At 43.2% G+C, this 17872-nt stretch overlaps 1 protein-coding gene across 2 annotated transcripts in view; it reads right to left on the bottom strand.

Moving 5' to 3' along the window:
• RAB11FIP4 (RAB11 family interacting protein 4) overlaps positions 1 to 17872 on the bottom strand; it is a 119991-nt gene that overhangs the window by 76219 nt on the left and 25900 nt on the right. For both annotated transcript variants that reach the window (XM_059864497.1, XM_059864498.1), the window contains exon 2: positions 7313 to 7400. In XM_059864497.1, the coding sequence (XP_059720480.1) occupies positions 7313 to 7400 (88 nt within the window). The remainder of the gene's footprint in view (positions 1 to 7312; positions 7401 to 17872) is intronic.

The following is a 17872-nucleotide window of genomic DNA, read 5'->3' as shown; positions in this document are numbered from 1 at the left end:
CATTTCTTATCTAAGATTACTCCTGATCACATTCTTTCATTTCCCTTGTCCATTAGGGAGAAGCACTTCATGATAGCTCTTGGCCTGTCTTTTATTCAGTAAAAACACCAGGGAGAAAAGCAATGCCTCCTTTGCATCCATCTGACTCAGTGCAGCCCTCACCATTTCTTCACCAGAGCCACCTGACCCAGGGTTTTACAGCCTGATCCAGAACCTGGCCAAGCACCAAATCCATTTCCAGAACATCAGCAGCCATTTGATCCCATTTGATTACCTAACTGCATAGCTTAAAATGGCAAACAAAGCCAAATCTTGCTTTTACTGTAGTCACAGGCCAAGTTTCCATTGGTGCTGGCAGATTCAGGGCATAAGTTCATCTGAGCCAGTCTCCTTCTGCCAAGGTGAGTTTTTAGTGGGGAGATGTCTGGGTGTGCAGCAGGCAGTCATGCAAGCTGGCATGACAGCCTGGCTCTCTTCATCCTCCTGGGAAAATCTGCTAGTGATTATACTCCATTAAAAAGGGAAGGAAATGCTGAGAGACCATTTTCCTCTGAGATTACTAATCCACATCACCACTACCTTGCAGACATCTGAACCTGTTCCAACATCCAGCAAATCAATGAAAAAAAGGCCATTGGCTTCAAGAATCTCAAAATTTTGCCCTTTTTTTATCCCTGTTAAAAACTGAATTTTAAGAATAAGTTCTCCATTCTCTTCTTCTCTTTGGGGACACAAATTGGAATCTCTTCACTCTGGAGGACTGATGCTGGTTTTTTCCTTGGTCCTTCTTTCATCCCTTATCACCAGGAAAGTGATGCACAGTCAGGTGATGAATCAGCTTTCTTAGTCAGTGTTTTTCTGCAACAGTGCCAATACAATCTCCCCTTTTGCTCCCCTCATCTAAATACAATTTAAAATTTTCAGGTACTCCAGGAGGGTTACACAATGGTGTAACATAAAGAGACAACACTGGAGTGTCTCCAGTGCTGTGCCATGTGTGCTCTTATTACCTAGGACATGTTCTCATTAGAACACATCCTGGCTTGCAGCCTGGGAAGTGCAGTGAGTTAAATTAGTGTGTCACAGTCCACACAGAAAACAACAACAAATCAAGGTTTACTCTGGCAAATCTCAATATGGAAATAGGAAGGTACTGGACAAAGATTTGTTCTTTGCTAGCAGAACCACTCCTGAGCAGAGCCCTGTGCACTGAGGTCTGCAGAACTGTCGTGGTGGATATTTCAAGCTGTGCAGCAGTGTGCACCCAAGGCTAGAATCTGTCCAAAAATAGCCCATTGCAATGAAATAAAGGAATAATTCCTGGCTACTTTAAGGGCCTCTTGCACTAGAGATGTCCTATTATTGCTATAAATTCATTTTCCTGGAAAAGGTAGAACTGAAAGCCACTTACATGGCTGATTAGAGATATTTCATTTGGATGTCTACCTGTATCATAAGATATTAATGTGCTCAATGTTCTCTCTCCTTTGCTGCAGTTGGGAAAATTTCATCTACATTTCTGGGCAGCACTGCAATAACAGTGAGGAAGCAGAGAGAGGAAAGAGTAAGCCAGGAATAGCTCCAAGTCCTTGTGCAGCCATGGCTGCAGCTCCTCTGCAGGCTGCCCTTTATGGAGAAACAGTGTGAAAGGCTGTGCTTAGAGTAAATCCCTGTGACACAGACTGGCAGCAAGCTTGTATCTGGAGAAAGGACTAAACAATCAGATCACAAAATGAGAGTGGCCAGAAGCTGCTGAAATTTCTTTCCTGGCTAAAAACACATGATGAGCCAGCACAGAAGCAGCTTCTCTGTCCACTCAAGAGAGTCTTTGAAACGTGGATGTGTACGAGTTCTAGTTTAAGGAAACACTGAGTCACTCTCTAGCCTGGTCTGTCAAAATTATCTGAGTTAAAAATATTTATCCTAATATTACAAATGCAAAAGCAAACATAATTCATTTGGCCTGAACAGGATCATCTTCAGTCCTAAGCAAAGAGGATGAAAGTAATTTACAAGTCACTGAAGGGGAAGACACCAACCTTTAACTTTCTCAGTTCACTCGGGTGCTAGACATGATATCACTTGAGATAGATTTAAGAATTAACAATCAGTTTTATTTAAAAATGCTTTTCCCACCCTAACAAAAATCCAATTTGCAAACAGACATTCTGGCCACAAATAAACTCAATTTTAGCAAAGCTATTTTCTGCAAATGCTCCAAGAAGGAGATTTAACCCATAACACATCAGACAATTTTCACAGGCAATTAAGCCATTTTAATACTATAGGAAATCAAATCTGGCTACCTAATTGAATGTAGTTGGTTTCTGGCATTTTTCCTAACAGCAAGAGCTTTTTACTTTATCTGCCCTTGGATCTTTAGTGGTGTATTAGACTCATTTATGGTTTCAGAGTGTATTTAGGGAAATTTAGTGAAGTCTTAGAAAACTCTCAAGTACTTTCAGGAGTAGCCAATTTCAGTTCGTTGAGCAGCTGTAAGTAATTAATTCCAGGAGAGCTCAGCTCTTCACATTCAGTCCTTGTCCCTGGAGCCATCCCAAGCACCACCCCTGTCAGTAAGATATTCTTACCAGAACAGATAGATCCATCAGATCATCTCCAGTTACAGCCTCATTGAAGTCTGAGGTCTACAGCTACAAACCTAAATGGTTTATGTAGACTTTGGGGTTTTCTGATATGCTTTACTGGAATCCCCATGCTGGTACAGCTGTCCTGCTCCTAGATATTATAGGCAAATAAACTCCCTTTTACATGACTGCATACCCATCTCTTAGTCCATGCTGGATCTTCAGGGCACAGCTGGCACAACACTTTTCTCAGCTATGGAGCTGCAAATTAGATTTTATAATTAGTTGAAGGAGATGGCCAGGACTTGGCACTGGTTTTGTGAGAAGTATGTTTGCTTGCAGCATCTGAATGAAACTATAAAAGCTATTAAGAAAAAAATAATCTCCAGTGAAACAGAAGGCCACAAATACTCTGCTTTAGAAAACTTTGTTTTCCAAAAAAAACCCCATCAATTTTCATACTCTATTATTTTTGTATTATTTCACAGTCCAAATAACCTGTCATAGTCTGAGCTAGCAGAACAGCCAACATCCCTTTTAGAACATTTCTTTGAAACATTGGGTAAATTTGTATTCTTGGAATTTTCATTAAAAAGTGCTAGGAACTCACAGAGAAACGTATCTACTTTTTAACTTTTAGGTGCTTATATGTTAGCTTGCTTCTAGAAGCTTTCCAAGCAACTGCAGTAATTAGATGCCTCAAGATCTACAGAGGCACAGAGATGGATTTCTGAAGGAACATAATGGTCTGTGTTACTATTTTGAAGATTCAAAGGTTGCTATTGCTGCAGGTGGGGAAGTGTATAAATTCCCAGCTGTGCTTCTTCCACAGAAGAATAGAATAATTAATAGAATGAATAGAAGGAGCTCCTACAACTCTCCATAACTAAAATGTCCTTAAAACTTCTACAACAGGAGGGAAAGACTCCTTTGCTCCAGGAGAACAACAAGCTGCATGATTTAATCTGAAAAAACAGTGATTCTGCTAAACCACACAGATTCATAAATGCAGAAATGCTCTGTGCTGACGTGGCTCAGTCTCTCCTGTTATAAAAGCCATGGCCCTCCAAACACTGCACAGCAGTCAGCACAGTCTTCATGGCTAAAATAAGCTAAAAAGTCAGAATACATCTGCCTTTGTATTTTAATTCTGTATTAATCTGTGTTCATACAGTACCTTCTTATCACTGTGAGCTGTAACACCGAGGGCAGTAGGGGGAGCTCCCCCTTTATTTGTCAGGGTTTGGGTACTTTTAAGCAGAATATCAAAATAAAGAGACTATTGGAAAGACAATAGAAATCTTAGAATACAAGGCACAGGTCAGACTCAATTAGAGCCTGGTCCTGCAAACATACCTGACTGTAGAACCCACCAGCCTGCAGAGCACAAGGAATTAACAGCTGCACTCAAGCCTTTGAGTATTACAAGTGGCAGAAAATATTTACTGGATCAGTGCAATATAAATTCAGAACAGCAAAAACAGTCATTGGCTCTGCTGAGCAAACAGTAATGGTTCCCATGCTGACCCTGCTGAAATTAATGGGAATTCAGCCTTTGAGTGATATTCTGGCTGCTCTCAGTGTCTCTGAGCAGTGCCACAAAGCACTTAGGTAAGAGGCTACAGGTGTTATTTCATGGCAATTGCCCTACAGGCAGACAACTATTAAAGCCCTGCAGGCAGCAGATAGAGAGGGCAGCTTGAGCACAAGTAAAACCTTCATATTCTGGCATTCCAATGAAATAGCTGCAAAGCTTTAGATTTGATGGCAAGCCTATCCCTGGCTCTGGCAGAGCCTAATTGCATGGGGAAAGCAGCCTGGACAGCAAGGACTCAGCACAGATGCTGAGGCAAAGTCCTTTAATCCACAAAAGACCAGCAAAAGAAGCAAAGCTTTCCATAAATAGCAGGCACCATACTTGTCCAGGATTCCACCCCAGAGACAAAGTGGGAAGGAGATCCTTCAAACCTTCTGCCCTCTAGCATACTCACCTCCACTTGAACAAATCTTCTCCACCACTTCCCAAGGTCCTACTGTCAGTGAGATTGCTCATCCTCACCCACAGCTCCTGCTACTCAGCAGCTGAAGGAAATGAACTGTTCTCCAGGCCCAGCAGCTGCTGCAGAGGTACATGACCCATATGTCAGGAGGTTTATGCAGCTCCAGGAGGAAACAAGGCTTGATGTCCATTTGTAAAGGAACACAACACTTCTCATGTGTAATGCAAGAGTAAATAATGCCCTGGTTTATGAAGGAGAGAGGCCAAGCTGCACATTTTAGATCCAGGGCTAGAGGTTTCTCTATCAATCAGTTACAGAGCATTAAACACTTTGATGTTTGGGATTTTTTCAAGTTCCAGTATTTAGCTTTTCACAGAAATCAAATCCTGGATATGAAATGCTCAAACCAACATCATCAGAGGTCAACTCTGATTTGAATCTATCGCTCTTAGATGTCTGAAACCTTATGATTTAAATAAATTCAAGGCACTGAACCACCAAAAAACCTCGACACTATATCACCTCTGTGCAGCAAACAATTTCATCACCATACTATAAAGGCAAGCATCTTTAAGACAAATTAATTTGAAATCTCATAAATAATACAGTAAGGCATTGGGATTGTAAAGCTTGAATTTAAACATTTGGCTTCCATTTCTAAGAATAGCATAACTTCATACTCTATTACTGAAAACCCCAGTGGATTTATAGTAGCATCTCATTTTGCTCCATTAATCTGACTGCCCCAAGCAATTGTAATAGGCTGAGATGTCAAAGAATCATATTTATAATCTGTTGCTGCCAAGACAAATTGCTTTTGTTTGATAATAAGGCTGCTACTCCCCTTGGGATGTGCCTGCACTAAAACAACATGGTGGAGGCTTTCCATTCTGAAAGGCAGACATGCCCTTTCTGAACTTTAACATAACCAATTTCATTTTTAAGGAAAATATGGCAAGTACCCAAACCTGAATAAAATTTCCATGCTGTGAGGTAAGCAATACAAGCAGTTTTTCTAAAGAGATGCTGTGAAAACATGCAGCACAGTGTCTTATCAGAAATAGATACAACTGCTGCTGCTTGGATGATAAACACTTAGCACTGAGTCTGTGAAAGTGTTGAAATGCTAATGATGTGCTAAGGGAGCTCTAGGCGATGCTGCAGAACTGGGTGACTTCTCTGCATCTGTTCACAGCTATATCCTAACAACCATCACACAAAAAAAATCTGGACCCTATGCTCCACACCTGGGCTTTAAGCTACTCATAAACTTGGAGTGCAAGGTACACCAGTTGGTCTTGGTCACATCTTTGCAGGATTAAACCTTAGGATATGAACACAAGAATTAGTTCCCACAAGGTGAGCAAGGATGAAAACCCCCAAGGCCTCATGCCTGATAACTCAGTATCCTCACACTGTCCCCACAGTAAAGGAGATGCAGCTGCCCACTCCACCACTGAGGGTACCTGGACAAGGGCACAGTTACCACAGAAGAGATATTCTGGGTAATTTCTTTCCCTTCCTGATCATATTTTGTGCATTTGTGCAATCTTTAGACTGTGAATTACAGAAGACACCAGATGATTTACAGAGCTTGTGTCTTACTTGAACTAGAACTCAGTTTGCTACAGCATTTTCTGCTCAAGGAAAACCCCAAGCAAAGACTTTAGGGTCTGTGCACAAATGTAATAACTTTCCTCCTGGGCTTTCTCTTGCCTTCTCTTCAAACAAATCAGTGTCACCTTGGATGGTGTCTCCAAAAACATTGATGAGAGCAGCTTCTCATTGGAATTTAACCTAATTATACACTGTCTTTGGCTGCAATACACTTTATTAAAAGTGCTGTGGTTTTATGTTTTTGCATCATTATAGCTTCATAATAATCTCATCATAGCAGACTCTCCAGAGGCTTCTTCTGGAACCACACCACCATCACTGGGACATGCACCCTGTCCCTGAAGTGAAGCCTCTGGGCTATGACATCACTCCAACATTTTAGAAAGGACACACCACGTGTCCAGAAAAGATGGATTATTTCACTATGGGAAGTTAGAAAAGCAATCAGCAGCAAATCAGCTGAAGTCCCTCCTCACTGTTTTTTTGTTGCCTTTAGGCTAAGCTCTAAAGCATAACAATGTCAAGGACTGTTTCCTTGAAAAGGAGGTGGTTGGATCCACCTGATCTCAGTCTTCAGGGTTTGCACTGCCAACCTGTAATTAACTTATTTCCTTCCAATACATGACCCCAAGTACCCTATCAACATGAATTAATTATACCTTGCAGAAACCTCAAGAGGAATTTAATAGTCCTAAATTTCCTAGTAGAGAACTGAAAGCCCAAGGGCTCCCTAACTCCCTGAGGTAAATCAGCAGCAGAACCAGATCAGAATCTGGAAGTATCAAACCTGGGCCCTGTTTGTTAATCACAAAGCTACTCTTTCTTCAGCTGCATTTGTCTTAAAACCACAACACATTTATTCTGATAAAAATTAGCAGTAAACCAATGTCCAAGCACCTATGGATGCAGGAACTCTAACATTGCTCACCATTAATACATGAGATGCACAAAAAGGAAAAATATCCTGGCTCTGTTCCCAGAGCTGCTCTGCTGTCACTACAAATAATCAGAGTTAAAAGAGAGGATGTCTTTGATTGTTACATTTTCTGCAACCAGAGAAACATTAGTGGAACTGAACAGGATTACTTTTAAGAAATATGCACATACCTTTGATAGCAAAAACTCCGTGACAGAAGTCCTTAAAATTGATTCTTCCCAAATCATTCGGGTCCAAGTACTTTGCCAGTTTTTCCACCTAAAATAGAAGATGATATCATATGTGTTGAGCTTGGTGTATCGTCTGTTGCTCTGATACAGTCTGTATCTTCTACAGAAGACTACAAGTTGAAGAATACTCACACCGTTCACTTGAACCAGCCAATAAATTGTTCTGCAAGGAGAAATCATGTCTTGTATGACCTTGGTGCTGACCAAGGCATGTGCTCTGACCAAAACTTCTTCAGCTGGGACGTTAATCCTGTGCTATGGGGATCTCAAGAGCTTAATAAGGGCAGAATTTGTGACTTATCCTCTCACCATAGAGCAGGGTGCTAACAGAATCTCGTCTCTGGGAGCTCTTGCCATGCATTCAGCTCAGAGGAACTTAAAACCTTAGTGGTTCTCCACCCCTCTTATCACAAGTTCTCAGGGAAGGAGAAAGGACAGACCAAGATCTGCGCAGCCCATAGCAGTCTCATTTCCTAAATAATCTGGATGATTTAGGAAATTCCAGTACCCACTGGGCACTTGGAATGAAACCAAACTTCCTTGACACAGCAGAGAATAAAATTTTTGTACAGGAAAATTAACAGTACAAATATATATTCATGTGGTGAGAGAATGGTTGTGTCTAGTACACTGTACAAACAAACAATGTACTTACTCCTTATAATCTCAGCTTCACAGTTTAGTCTTTCTGATCATTATTCACCAATAGAATGAGAATATACTGAATTTAAACACAGTCACCAAATTAGTACTTGCCCCAGAAACGGTCTGGCACATTTTTCAGGAAGGTTTCGGGATAGAGGAAGAAAAGCAGTCTAGCCTGGAGAAGCTCTTGTGCTGTCTAGAAAAAAAAAAGGAATGGAGGAACAAGTAGCCAAAGAAGAATAAAGTGAGAAGCAGACCAGTCCAGGGAGGTGAGTGCACACCTGGACCCACAGCTGGCTGTTCTTTCTGACAACCACTCTGCTGGAGCTTGTGTACATCCCCTTGTGTGCCAGTGCCTTCCCTGCAGCACCCTGCAGGGACCCTCACTGAGGCAGAGGCAGCCTCTTACTGCTCCTAAGAGCTCACAGCCAGCTCCACACAACCCTGCCCTTGGCTGGGCCCTCCAGACACACAGGAGTTTGAACAAGCTGAATGCAGGGACAGCAGGCATGGAGAATCCTGCTGCAGCATAATCTGTGTGAGCTCAGATATGTCACTCCGAGCAGCAACAAAAGCCCAGCTGCAAAGACGCAGCAAATGAATCCAGATGACCTAGTTTCTCAATTTTCTGGTGTGGCTTTTTCCCACGTGCTAGCAAAAGCCCAGCAGTTTCCCAAAGCCCTGCAGATAATGCACTCGTGTGTGTGCATGACATTTCTTTTTACAGGCACTTCTCAGTGCCTATAAATTCCCTCTGTACCAACAACTGCCATCATAAGCCAAAGGGCTTGTTTAGGACATGCAAATCTGGATTAAAAAAATGAGAAAAACTGTACTCATTTGCAAAATTCTATTTTGAATTAGAAAGGCACTATTTGATCCTTAAATTGAATCCTTTCCCCTCTCATTTTCTTATGGAAAATAAAAAATCAGCTTGTATAGGCAGGGCAAGTAAGGAGCTATATGATGAGTTCAGAGCCCATGACAAGTTAGACATTTTCTTAAAACTTTCATATTGCAGAAGGCTTCCACAACTCCAGTAGGGGCTACAGAGCCCAGATTACAGAGCCCAGATGTCAACTATGGTGTGACTCATGATCAAATTTCCACCCTGGCATCACAAGGAATTACTGTAACCCTACTAATATACAGCATCAGAACACACATCTGTGTTTCCAAAAAAAAAAAAAAAAAGCTGCTTCACCAGAAACCACAGTGTGTGGTTAATGCACACCAGACTAGCTGAAAATCCTGACTGAAACCAATTAAGTAGAGACATGCTTGATACGGAAAATCCAGGTTGGTGCTATCCCTGTCACCTTCACAAACAACAACAGTGTTTTAAATTTTAATGCACAGATTCCTGCAGCCAGTTGGGAAGCCTCTAGTCTATTTAATATTGTGCTATAACACAGTGGTGTCACAGTGAATCTGGCACTTTAAGTTTATTTCTCAAAGTTGATCCAATAATTTTTGTCCAGCAGCTGCTCAGACATTTAAAATTACACTTTTAAAATTAAATTAAATTAGATGTTATGTGCCTGGGAGTGTGTATTATGGAAGTACAGAGGATATGTTCACATTTAGATCTAAGCAATGTCTTAAACAAAGACATCACCTGAGCAAAGTGCTTCAGTGTCCAGTTTTCCCTAAATCTAATTTGCAGGTTCTCAGTTGGATATTACGATGCAAATAACTGACATCAGTGCAGGAGATGATGAAGAATTTACAGAACAGTCTGATGGAATTGATGCCAGCAGTGCTCACATCTTCAGCTAGGAATAAACACAGCTCCCATGGCAGGTCAGGGGATAAGAGGATTTTGATCACTAGGGACTGCATTTGGGTGGATGCTTGCATAGGGTTTGAGCATTAACATGCACACGTATTTGGTACATTAATCCCTGCAGATTTGCACACAGTTTTCAAGAGCCTGCAGTGCACTTGATCATGCATTTTAACAATAGCTTTCTGGAATAAGGCAAGAAGCTCTTCCTTGTAATTCCAGACTGAAGGCATTGCTTTAAGTTAAATTTCAATCTGTGGCCAAATAAACTACAGCTACCCCTAAATCTTCTCTGGGGTCCACACTCTATAAACCACCCTTCTGCTTCACTTTGTAAAGAAATAAAGTCCTCTCCCCCTCCTTCTCAGAAAGGGCTGGCTCTCCACAGTGAATCAAAAGTTGTTTTATTAATGTTGTTTTATTCATTGCCTTGGGAACTGAATGGATATGTCAGCCTACCTGGCAGGCTGGGTGACATTGAAACCTTTTTTGCAATCAACAACTCCCTGGGACTGGGGGAGTCCACAGCCCCTGGCAGGGAATGAGGGACAGCAGCTCTGTCCTTGATAACGGAACAGGTGGCACAGCCCAGGTCTGCACGTGTGGGACACGCAGGATGGGCCAGTCCTGGGCATACTCAGACTCCTGGGCCCCACATCTCTGGGCTCTGCTGGGCTCTGCTGATCCCCTGGCAAGGGACACAGGACCACAAAACCAACTGCTGCCAAAATTCAGTGTGAAACGAGTATGTGATTTTTGTGGGACCTACAGGCAGCACAGGGAGCATGGTGTGCTCCAGAGTTTAACATCACAAGTCATCACAATGAGTAGGGGCAGTGTTTTGGGATGGAAACAGACTCTCTGCACAGAGCAGTCCCCTACCATGTGGGATAGACAGCACAAACAAGGATTGCAAACTAGTTCTTCACTGTAGGAAGTGAACAAAGGCAGAAAAAATGAGCTTTGGGCTCAATAATCCAGCTGATTCTTTTGGCAGTTGCAAGGGTATCTCTAATGAACTCTTCAGTAGACATGCAGTAGTCAGAGAGAAGACATAAATCTGAGATAGAAGAAATAAATCATTTTTCTTTGGGAAACAACTGGAGAAAACCAAACCTCTGTCCCTATTAACTCGCCTGGATGAATGGGTGATTACCTTTCAATGCAAACATGTATCTCCACTGTAATAACTGCTCACTTCAAACAAGGTGTTGCCTCCTGTCCCTTGGGTTTCCCAGCCATCCTGACTGCCCTGCCAAGGGGTGTTTGCCCCTTGCTGCTTTCTGACACACAAGAAGCGGCTGGGAACACATGAAAAAGCAGAATGGAAAGGAGGTTTGTAGCAGAAAGAGTGGAGGAAGGGGAGAAAAGAGAACAAATTACAGACAGACATCAGAAGATATTTATTGAAACTGATCTTTTCTTGCAAGTGAGTTCAATACAGGGGCACCTGTGCTGAATAGTCAAGGAACCCTCTCCAGACCCCTGGCCAGCTCTTGTACTGAAGCTGCCAAGACAGCATCAGTACTTTTTTCAGCAAAGATTTTCTGTCTGGAACTGAATCCTGCTTCCATTTCCAGGCAAGAAGAAACTCAGACCTCTATTGACCTCACTTAATTTTCTTCAAAAAGGAAGAGTTTTTGTTAACACAAAAAACATTTGTAAGATTTAATAGTAATTGAGTTCAGAGGGACCCTACACCAGCTCTGTCCACTGAAATCTTGCAGCAGGATCCAAATCGCAGCCAGAAGATGCCATTTGAAATAAACAACTTGTCTCAGTAATATGCCTTCATACTGCAGGAGTCTGTGAGCACGTCTCACCCTGAAGTGCGAGCAGGGAGCACCTGGGAGCTGTGACAAAGGCAACACAAGCACTTGTGGGAAAAGGTCAGGCTGTGCTGTGGCAGTGACATTTGGGCAGCATCTCCTGAGGCAGAAGCATTTGTGAGAAACCTCAAAAAAAAAACCCAGCAAAAGGAGATTAAACATGTAAATGCCGCAGGGTGGAATTAGAGAGCTTCCCACACGATTTATAAAAGGAGCAGCAGACTCCACTTGCCTCTTGCCCTGGTTTCAACAGACTGGTTTTTTCCCACATTTGGAAAGGGTGTAAGTTTACACCTGGACAGCTGGAAATGCTGCTCTGGCTGCAGGGCTGGGCAATGAGACCACCATGTGTGTGAGAGCCACCCCTGTCATTTTCACCAGCCCTTGGGTTCAGGTGATCTTGGTACTGATGTAGTCCCAGATGTTGGAGCTCTTCAGTCAAAAGTCAGAATCATAGTTGAGCTGGGATTTATAGATGGAGGGAAAAGAAATGAGATTTCTCTCTGATATTGTGGCATTTCAGGGAAGCAACACAAGAAGAGGGGAAGAATTTTACATTGCATTGGAGAAACTAGCACTCACACAATTGTGGTACCCACTGTCATAAGAGATGCTGAAAACACACATGTGTTGCAGAGAACTGACATACAATTAAAACATCTTATGCAACCAAAAACAGAGAGTTTTCTTCTGTTTAATTTGGCAAAAGGGAGATCAAATGTTGATTACTAGGTATAAAGACTTCTGCAAGCAGGGAATTACAGGTTCAAAAAGATTGTAGCAGAGGCAAGACATAAAGAAGCATTATCTGCAAAATAAAACTGAACAGACTCCAATTAAAAGCAAAGCACAATTGTTTTGTCAGCACCATTGTTTACCCACCAGAACCATAAATTAGGAAGGGTCTGGAACTCTAAAGGCCTCATATGAGGCCTTTTGAGAAGGTGAGACACACCTAGAAAATTTACCTAGGCTAGAATAAGTGGGTTACAATCTGAGCTGTCACCATTTCAGGATGTCACATGAGATGTCCTGATGCTCTCCCTGAACCTGACCCTACACAGGACCATGTTCCCAGTCACACATGTGAGGAGTGGAGGGCCAGCATTTCAGAGTCATGAGTCCAACAAACTGCCAGCCCACTCAGTCCTGGCAGACTGTGCATCGTAAATAATTCATACCACTGCAAATAGCATCATGAATTTCCATCAGCTGCTGTCTGATCCCAAAGCATGCAGGGACATACATCATTGCTGGAAACAATGGCTTTGAATTTGCTTTGAATTTTGATTTCAAGCATCACTCATTGCCCCTTTATCTGTGGGCTTCAAGCCTGAAAGTTGGCTTCTCTGTGAGCTGTCTGTAAACAGAAAGGATTGTTTCAGTTTCTGCTTTAACTGTGCACACCCAATTTACCAGCTAGAAGGCAGATCTTGGGACTGTGTCCTAAACAACAGAAGCAAACCTGTTGAGTAATCTTGGCCTCAACTTGGAGCAAATTCCTTAATCTGTCAAATCCATCATTTACTAATGGCTGCAATGCGAAAAGTCTAATCAAATCCAAAGGAGTCCATTCACTTGTCTTCCCTGGGTTTAGCATAGCACATAGAATTCCATCTTCTTTCAAATATGACCTGAGTCCATGGGGCCTCGGTCCAAGGGGAGAAAAATATCCCCCAGTTATCCAGCTGGAGAAAACATGCACCATGTGGAGGACGTGAAACGTATCAGTGAATCACAAAGGCACAGAAGGAAAGAGGTGGCTCCAGAAGCACTGCAGGTGGCTGAGCGCATTCAGAGGCAAAAGGAAGCTTCCAGTGCTGATGTGTTACGAATGCTCTGTGCCAGCACCACCTGGGCTCAGGTGGGTGACAGACAGTGAGTGCAGCAGAGCTGCTGAGGCAGGAGTGGCTGCAGAGCTGCAGCACACACGGCAGGGCAGCTGCTGCCCTTCCCCAGGCAGGGACACACAGCTCCAACCGGCTCAGCTGGGCGGGGGAGCACTGCACACGGGGACAAGGAGCAGAGCAGGGCAGGAACTGCCTCCTCTCACCTTCTGGAGGGAGGAGGGCAGGAGCTGTAGGATCCACAGCACAGCCCCCAGGGCAGGAGGGTTCATCTTGACTGGGAGATCCCTGCTGCAGGGGAAGGACATGGCATCCAGTGGTCATGGGGCTGTGGCACCGGGGCAGAGCAGCAAGTCTTCCAGCAGCATGATGTTACCAGCAAAGTATTTCATCTGCCTTGGCTTCCCCTTCTTTAAAATGGCGATGGCAATACTGACCCCACACTCAGAGTGCACCATAAAGGCAGTGATGCTGCAGACAGCAATGGAAGCTGCCTGGAGCTGGGCCATGCTGTAGCTTGTGGGGATTCTTACCCTGTCTCACTTGCTCACGGGCTGGTGTCTGTCATCTCTGAGTACATCTGCTGGACTGGACAATGGAACACCAGGCATGCTGGTGATCTGGCACAATACACAGGTATTTCTAAACTGTGCTCTGCTGCAATGAAAACTGCCCCACTGGGCAGACCTTTTCATCATCTTATCTTCAGCATTTTATTATGTTAATAGCATTTTATTATCTTCTGATGGGAAAATACTGAGCCACGCAGTACTGCTGAGAGAACACATCAGGGATGGACTTGTTCAAAACATTTTAATATGCAAATGAGCTATTAAGAGAACATAATACTCCATGAACCTCAATAAGTGTTTGTTGTATAACAGAAATACAGGTAGTGTTAGGAAAATTGATGCTATGATTTCTGTTCCACATTGAGAAATCACCAGCAGTCTTTAGCACATGATGACACAAACCTAATTTGGGATAACAACAAATACAATTCTTGCCATACATAGCCCAGTTTTCTAGGTATCATCCTTACAGTTAGAATGTCTAACCATAGTTGAGATCCAAAAGTCATTACTCTTAAGGAACCCCTTCTCTCACACCATACACCATCCTGGTTAACCTCTCCATTTATACAACAAAGCGTTTTATAACAAAGAATCACCAATGAGGTTTGAAAGGGAGAGCATGTGAATAGCTCTGAATCTGACCTCACTCGAGAAAGGATCATTGCCTGGAATTAAGAAGTTTCAGAACTTCCTCAGAGTACACATCCCAAAGAGACAGTTCACAGCTACAAAAACTACCTTCCCCCATTTTATCTTCAAGCCGGAAACCAGCAAAATCTTGTTGAGCTTTTCCTCTGCCAATCTACACCTTTGGATATATCAATTGTTTATACACACAACAGCCTTAGAAAAGTAATTTACATTTATTTTGTCCCTCTTAATGCAATGCAGCAGCTGACAATGAACAAGTGCCAGAATCATAAGACCAACCTCTCTCTCCAGTCTCCCCCACAATCTATGGATATGTGAGAACTGAGAATCTTTCATTTAGTTATTTAAACAGCTGATTTAAACAGGATTCCATTTCCCTCCTTCCTTCTGATGCTGTGTTGCAAAACAAGACATTTGGCTGGGCCCACCAATCTTACAACAGTCTATGGGGAATCCCACACAGTCTGGAATACCATGGGAACAGAGAGCAAGGCTAAAAATATGCCGAGCCATCTGTTCACTCTACAGTGATTTTTTTTTGTGTTGTTCTGGATACAAAGGGTTAATGTGATGAACTGTTTTCCTAAAACCACTGATTCACTCACTTGCTAAAACAAGCAGAGCTACATTAACACCTTCTCCTCCACAGCTATCAGAATTGCAGCCAAGGCTGCCTGGGAAAACAAGGCTGCTAGCAAAAGCTGTGACAAGCTGAAACGAGGCACAGACATTATCGTACCCATTAGCATAAGTCAAATACAGCAGAAAATAGTCAGATCACAAGAGACACATGAGGCAATTGGTCATGTGGGTGCAGCATATTTTCCTTTAAACAAGGAGCAGGAAAATGTTTGCATAACATCAGGGCTTATCTACAAGTACTGCAGCATGGATTGATTTTCAGTGAAAATATTCTTCCTCTCTGCAGCTTGTAGTGCGTGTGATCGCTCTCATCAGTACATAAAGGGAACTTACACAGAATAATGGTTTTCATGGCTTTCAGCTGCGAGACATCAGCCAAGCAGGATCTACTCTCAGAATAATTATCGTGTTTTGTAGTAAAACTGGGGAGACAGATGGGGCCCATAGTGCCAGAAAACACTTTCTTAGTGCCTTCCTTGCTGACACATCTGCATTTTAATTGAGGTGTTACGGTTTCCAAAGAACAAACGAAATAGCAAAGGCCAGCAGGAAGGAGCTGGAGAGGGTGGGGAGAGCAGAGCAAGTCAGGTAGGTTGGTTACAGGGAGCAGTTCAGACATCGGGGGGTCTCCAGGGATACACGGCACTCAGAGCCGAACAGGAGCTTCAGAAATTCATCAAACCAGAGCCAAACGCCAGTGCTGAAATCCAGGCAGTGGCTCCAGACTGCACGGCTGACACAAAATCAAAACAAGGCACTTTTGTGCCAGCCCTGCCATGGCACTTCACTTGCTCATCTCTGATTCCCAGGTCAAGAACGCAGCTAAGTGCAACAACACTCACAAGATATTGTATCACCCAGTTTTGTCAGCAAATCCTCACAAGGCTGGATTTCTAGCCTCAAAGTTACAAAGCAAGTGTTACACTTCAGACAGCCACTTCTCCTGACTGTGTGCTTTATAGTTATATTCTCTCCTTAACACACAAAGCTAACCCAACAGTATGCAACCAGGACACAGTGCTATGCTTAACACATATCTACTTTCAGAAAGAATTTAGGTTTCGGTCTGAGAGCCAGCCAGAGGCCCACCCAGAGCAGCATAATTTGGGCATCCTCAAGTCTCTCAGCCTGGTCTCCTGAAATCAGTTTTTAATGTTTAAAGGCAATCTGGCTGGTGTTTGGCATGCTCACAGATATAGAGCATGAAATGTAGGCCTTGAGATCTGATCTCAAATGAAAAAGCCTGAGCAGCAGTCCTGAAATTAAACTGAATTAAACTGAAAGAAATTTCATGGCAAATTAATGCTTTGACACAAAAATGAGTATGGGAGGAATGAGGATGGGATGAATCCTGCTCAGGGAGACACACATTAGTTAAGATGACAAACATCAGGCAGAAAGGTATGATTAAAGGAACAAGATTCCACTTAGCTGAAGGGAAAGATCTTAACCTTTAGAAAAGTGTGGCTGGGAGATAACGTCCTTTCTGTCCTTCCCCGAGGACCAGAGAAGGAAATGAGCAGTAAGTGCCGCTCATTACAGTGGGATAATTACCAAGTCTGGAATGAGGGTGACAGGTTTGAGCAGCAGCTGACTCCTCTGACGTTAACACTAGCGAAGCAGGATAAGCAGGCTGTGACAGCCGGGGATGATCATGAGTCCGGGCTGTCAGTGCTGAGAGAGGGTAAGCGCCCCCCAACCAACAACAAAACTACCCGAGGCTGAGGGAAGCAGGGAGCCCTTCCTGCCCAGATCGCACAAGCAGCCAGGTTCCTGACCAGAGCGCTCACACCGTGGTAATCTTTTCTAATTCCCTCCTGTGCCTTGCTGCAGCTGCCAGCTCCAGGCAATGCAACAGCCCAGAAGCCAGTGCAGACCGCACGTTCCCATGCCATGAGCAATCCCCCTGTAGAGAAATGTGTCATTCAAACTGCAGTGGAGGAAACTTTGTATAAAATCACACATAGAAATCCACACTGCTCTTTGATCTACACCGGGGGAAAGCCATTAGACAGAATGATAATCAGCCAGCATTTTTGTGTGGAAAGGGTCAGAAATACAAAGCCTGAATGCACAGAAAAGGAATGCTCTTTACAGCCCCAGAAGCTGTACAAGGGTGCTTCATGTTACGGGACTGCCTGCACTGTGCATCCTCATTAGCCATCACAGCCTGGTCAACATTAGTACTTCTAAATGGTTACAAGGCTGAATGGAAGAAAGATCCAAAATGCAATAGAAAAATCCCCAAAAGAGATGAAGGTGAACAGCTACAATGGGATTGTACTTTTGTGTTTCAGCAGTGTGCCCAATGAATCTGCTATCAATTAGTCCTGGTGTTTTAAGAAGCTTCGTGAGGGACTGGACCCAGCATTCTTGGAACACTGCACACACTACTGGAAAGATAGTGTCTGACACAAAGGTAATTTTCTCAACTGACATGTGATTTCACCTTCTCTTCTTATCCAGGAACAGATGGACTGCAAAGTGTGCTGGGCCTGGGGACTAAGTAGGAAAACGCAGATTTT

Source organism: Haemorhous mexicanus, chromosome 20 (assembly GCF_027477595.1).
Source record: "Haemorhous mexicanus isolate bHaeMex1 chromosome 20, bHaeMex1.pri, whole genome shotgun sequence".
NCBI lineage: Eukaryota > Metazoa > Chordata > Aves > Passeriformes > Fringillidae > Haemorhous > Haemorhous mexicanus.
Note: the sequence above shows the minus strand (reverse complement) of the source record. Positions and strands in the feature narration are given on the sequence as shown.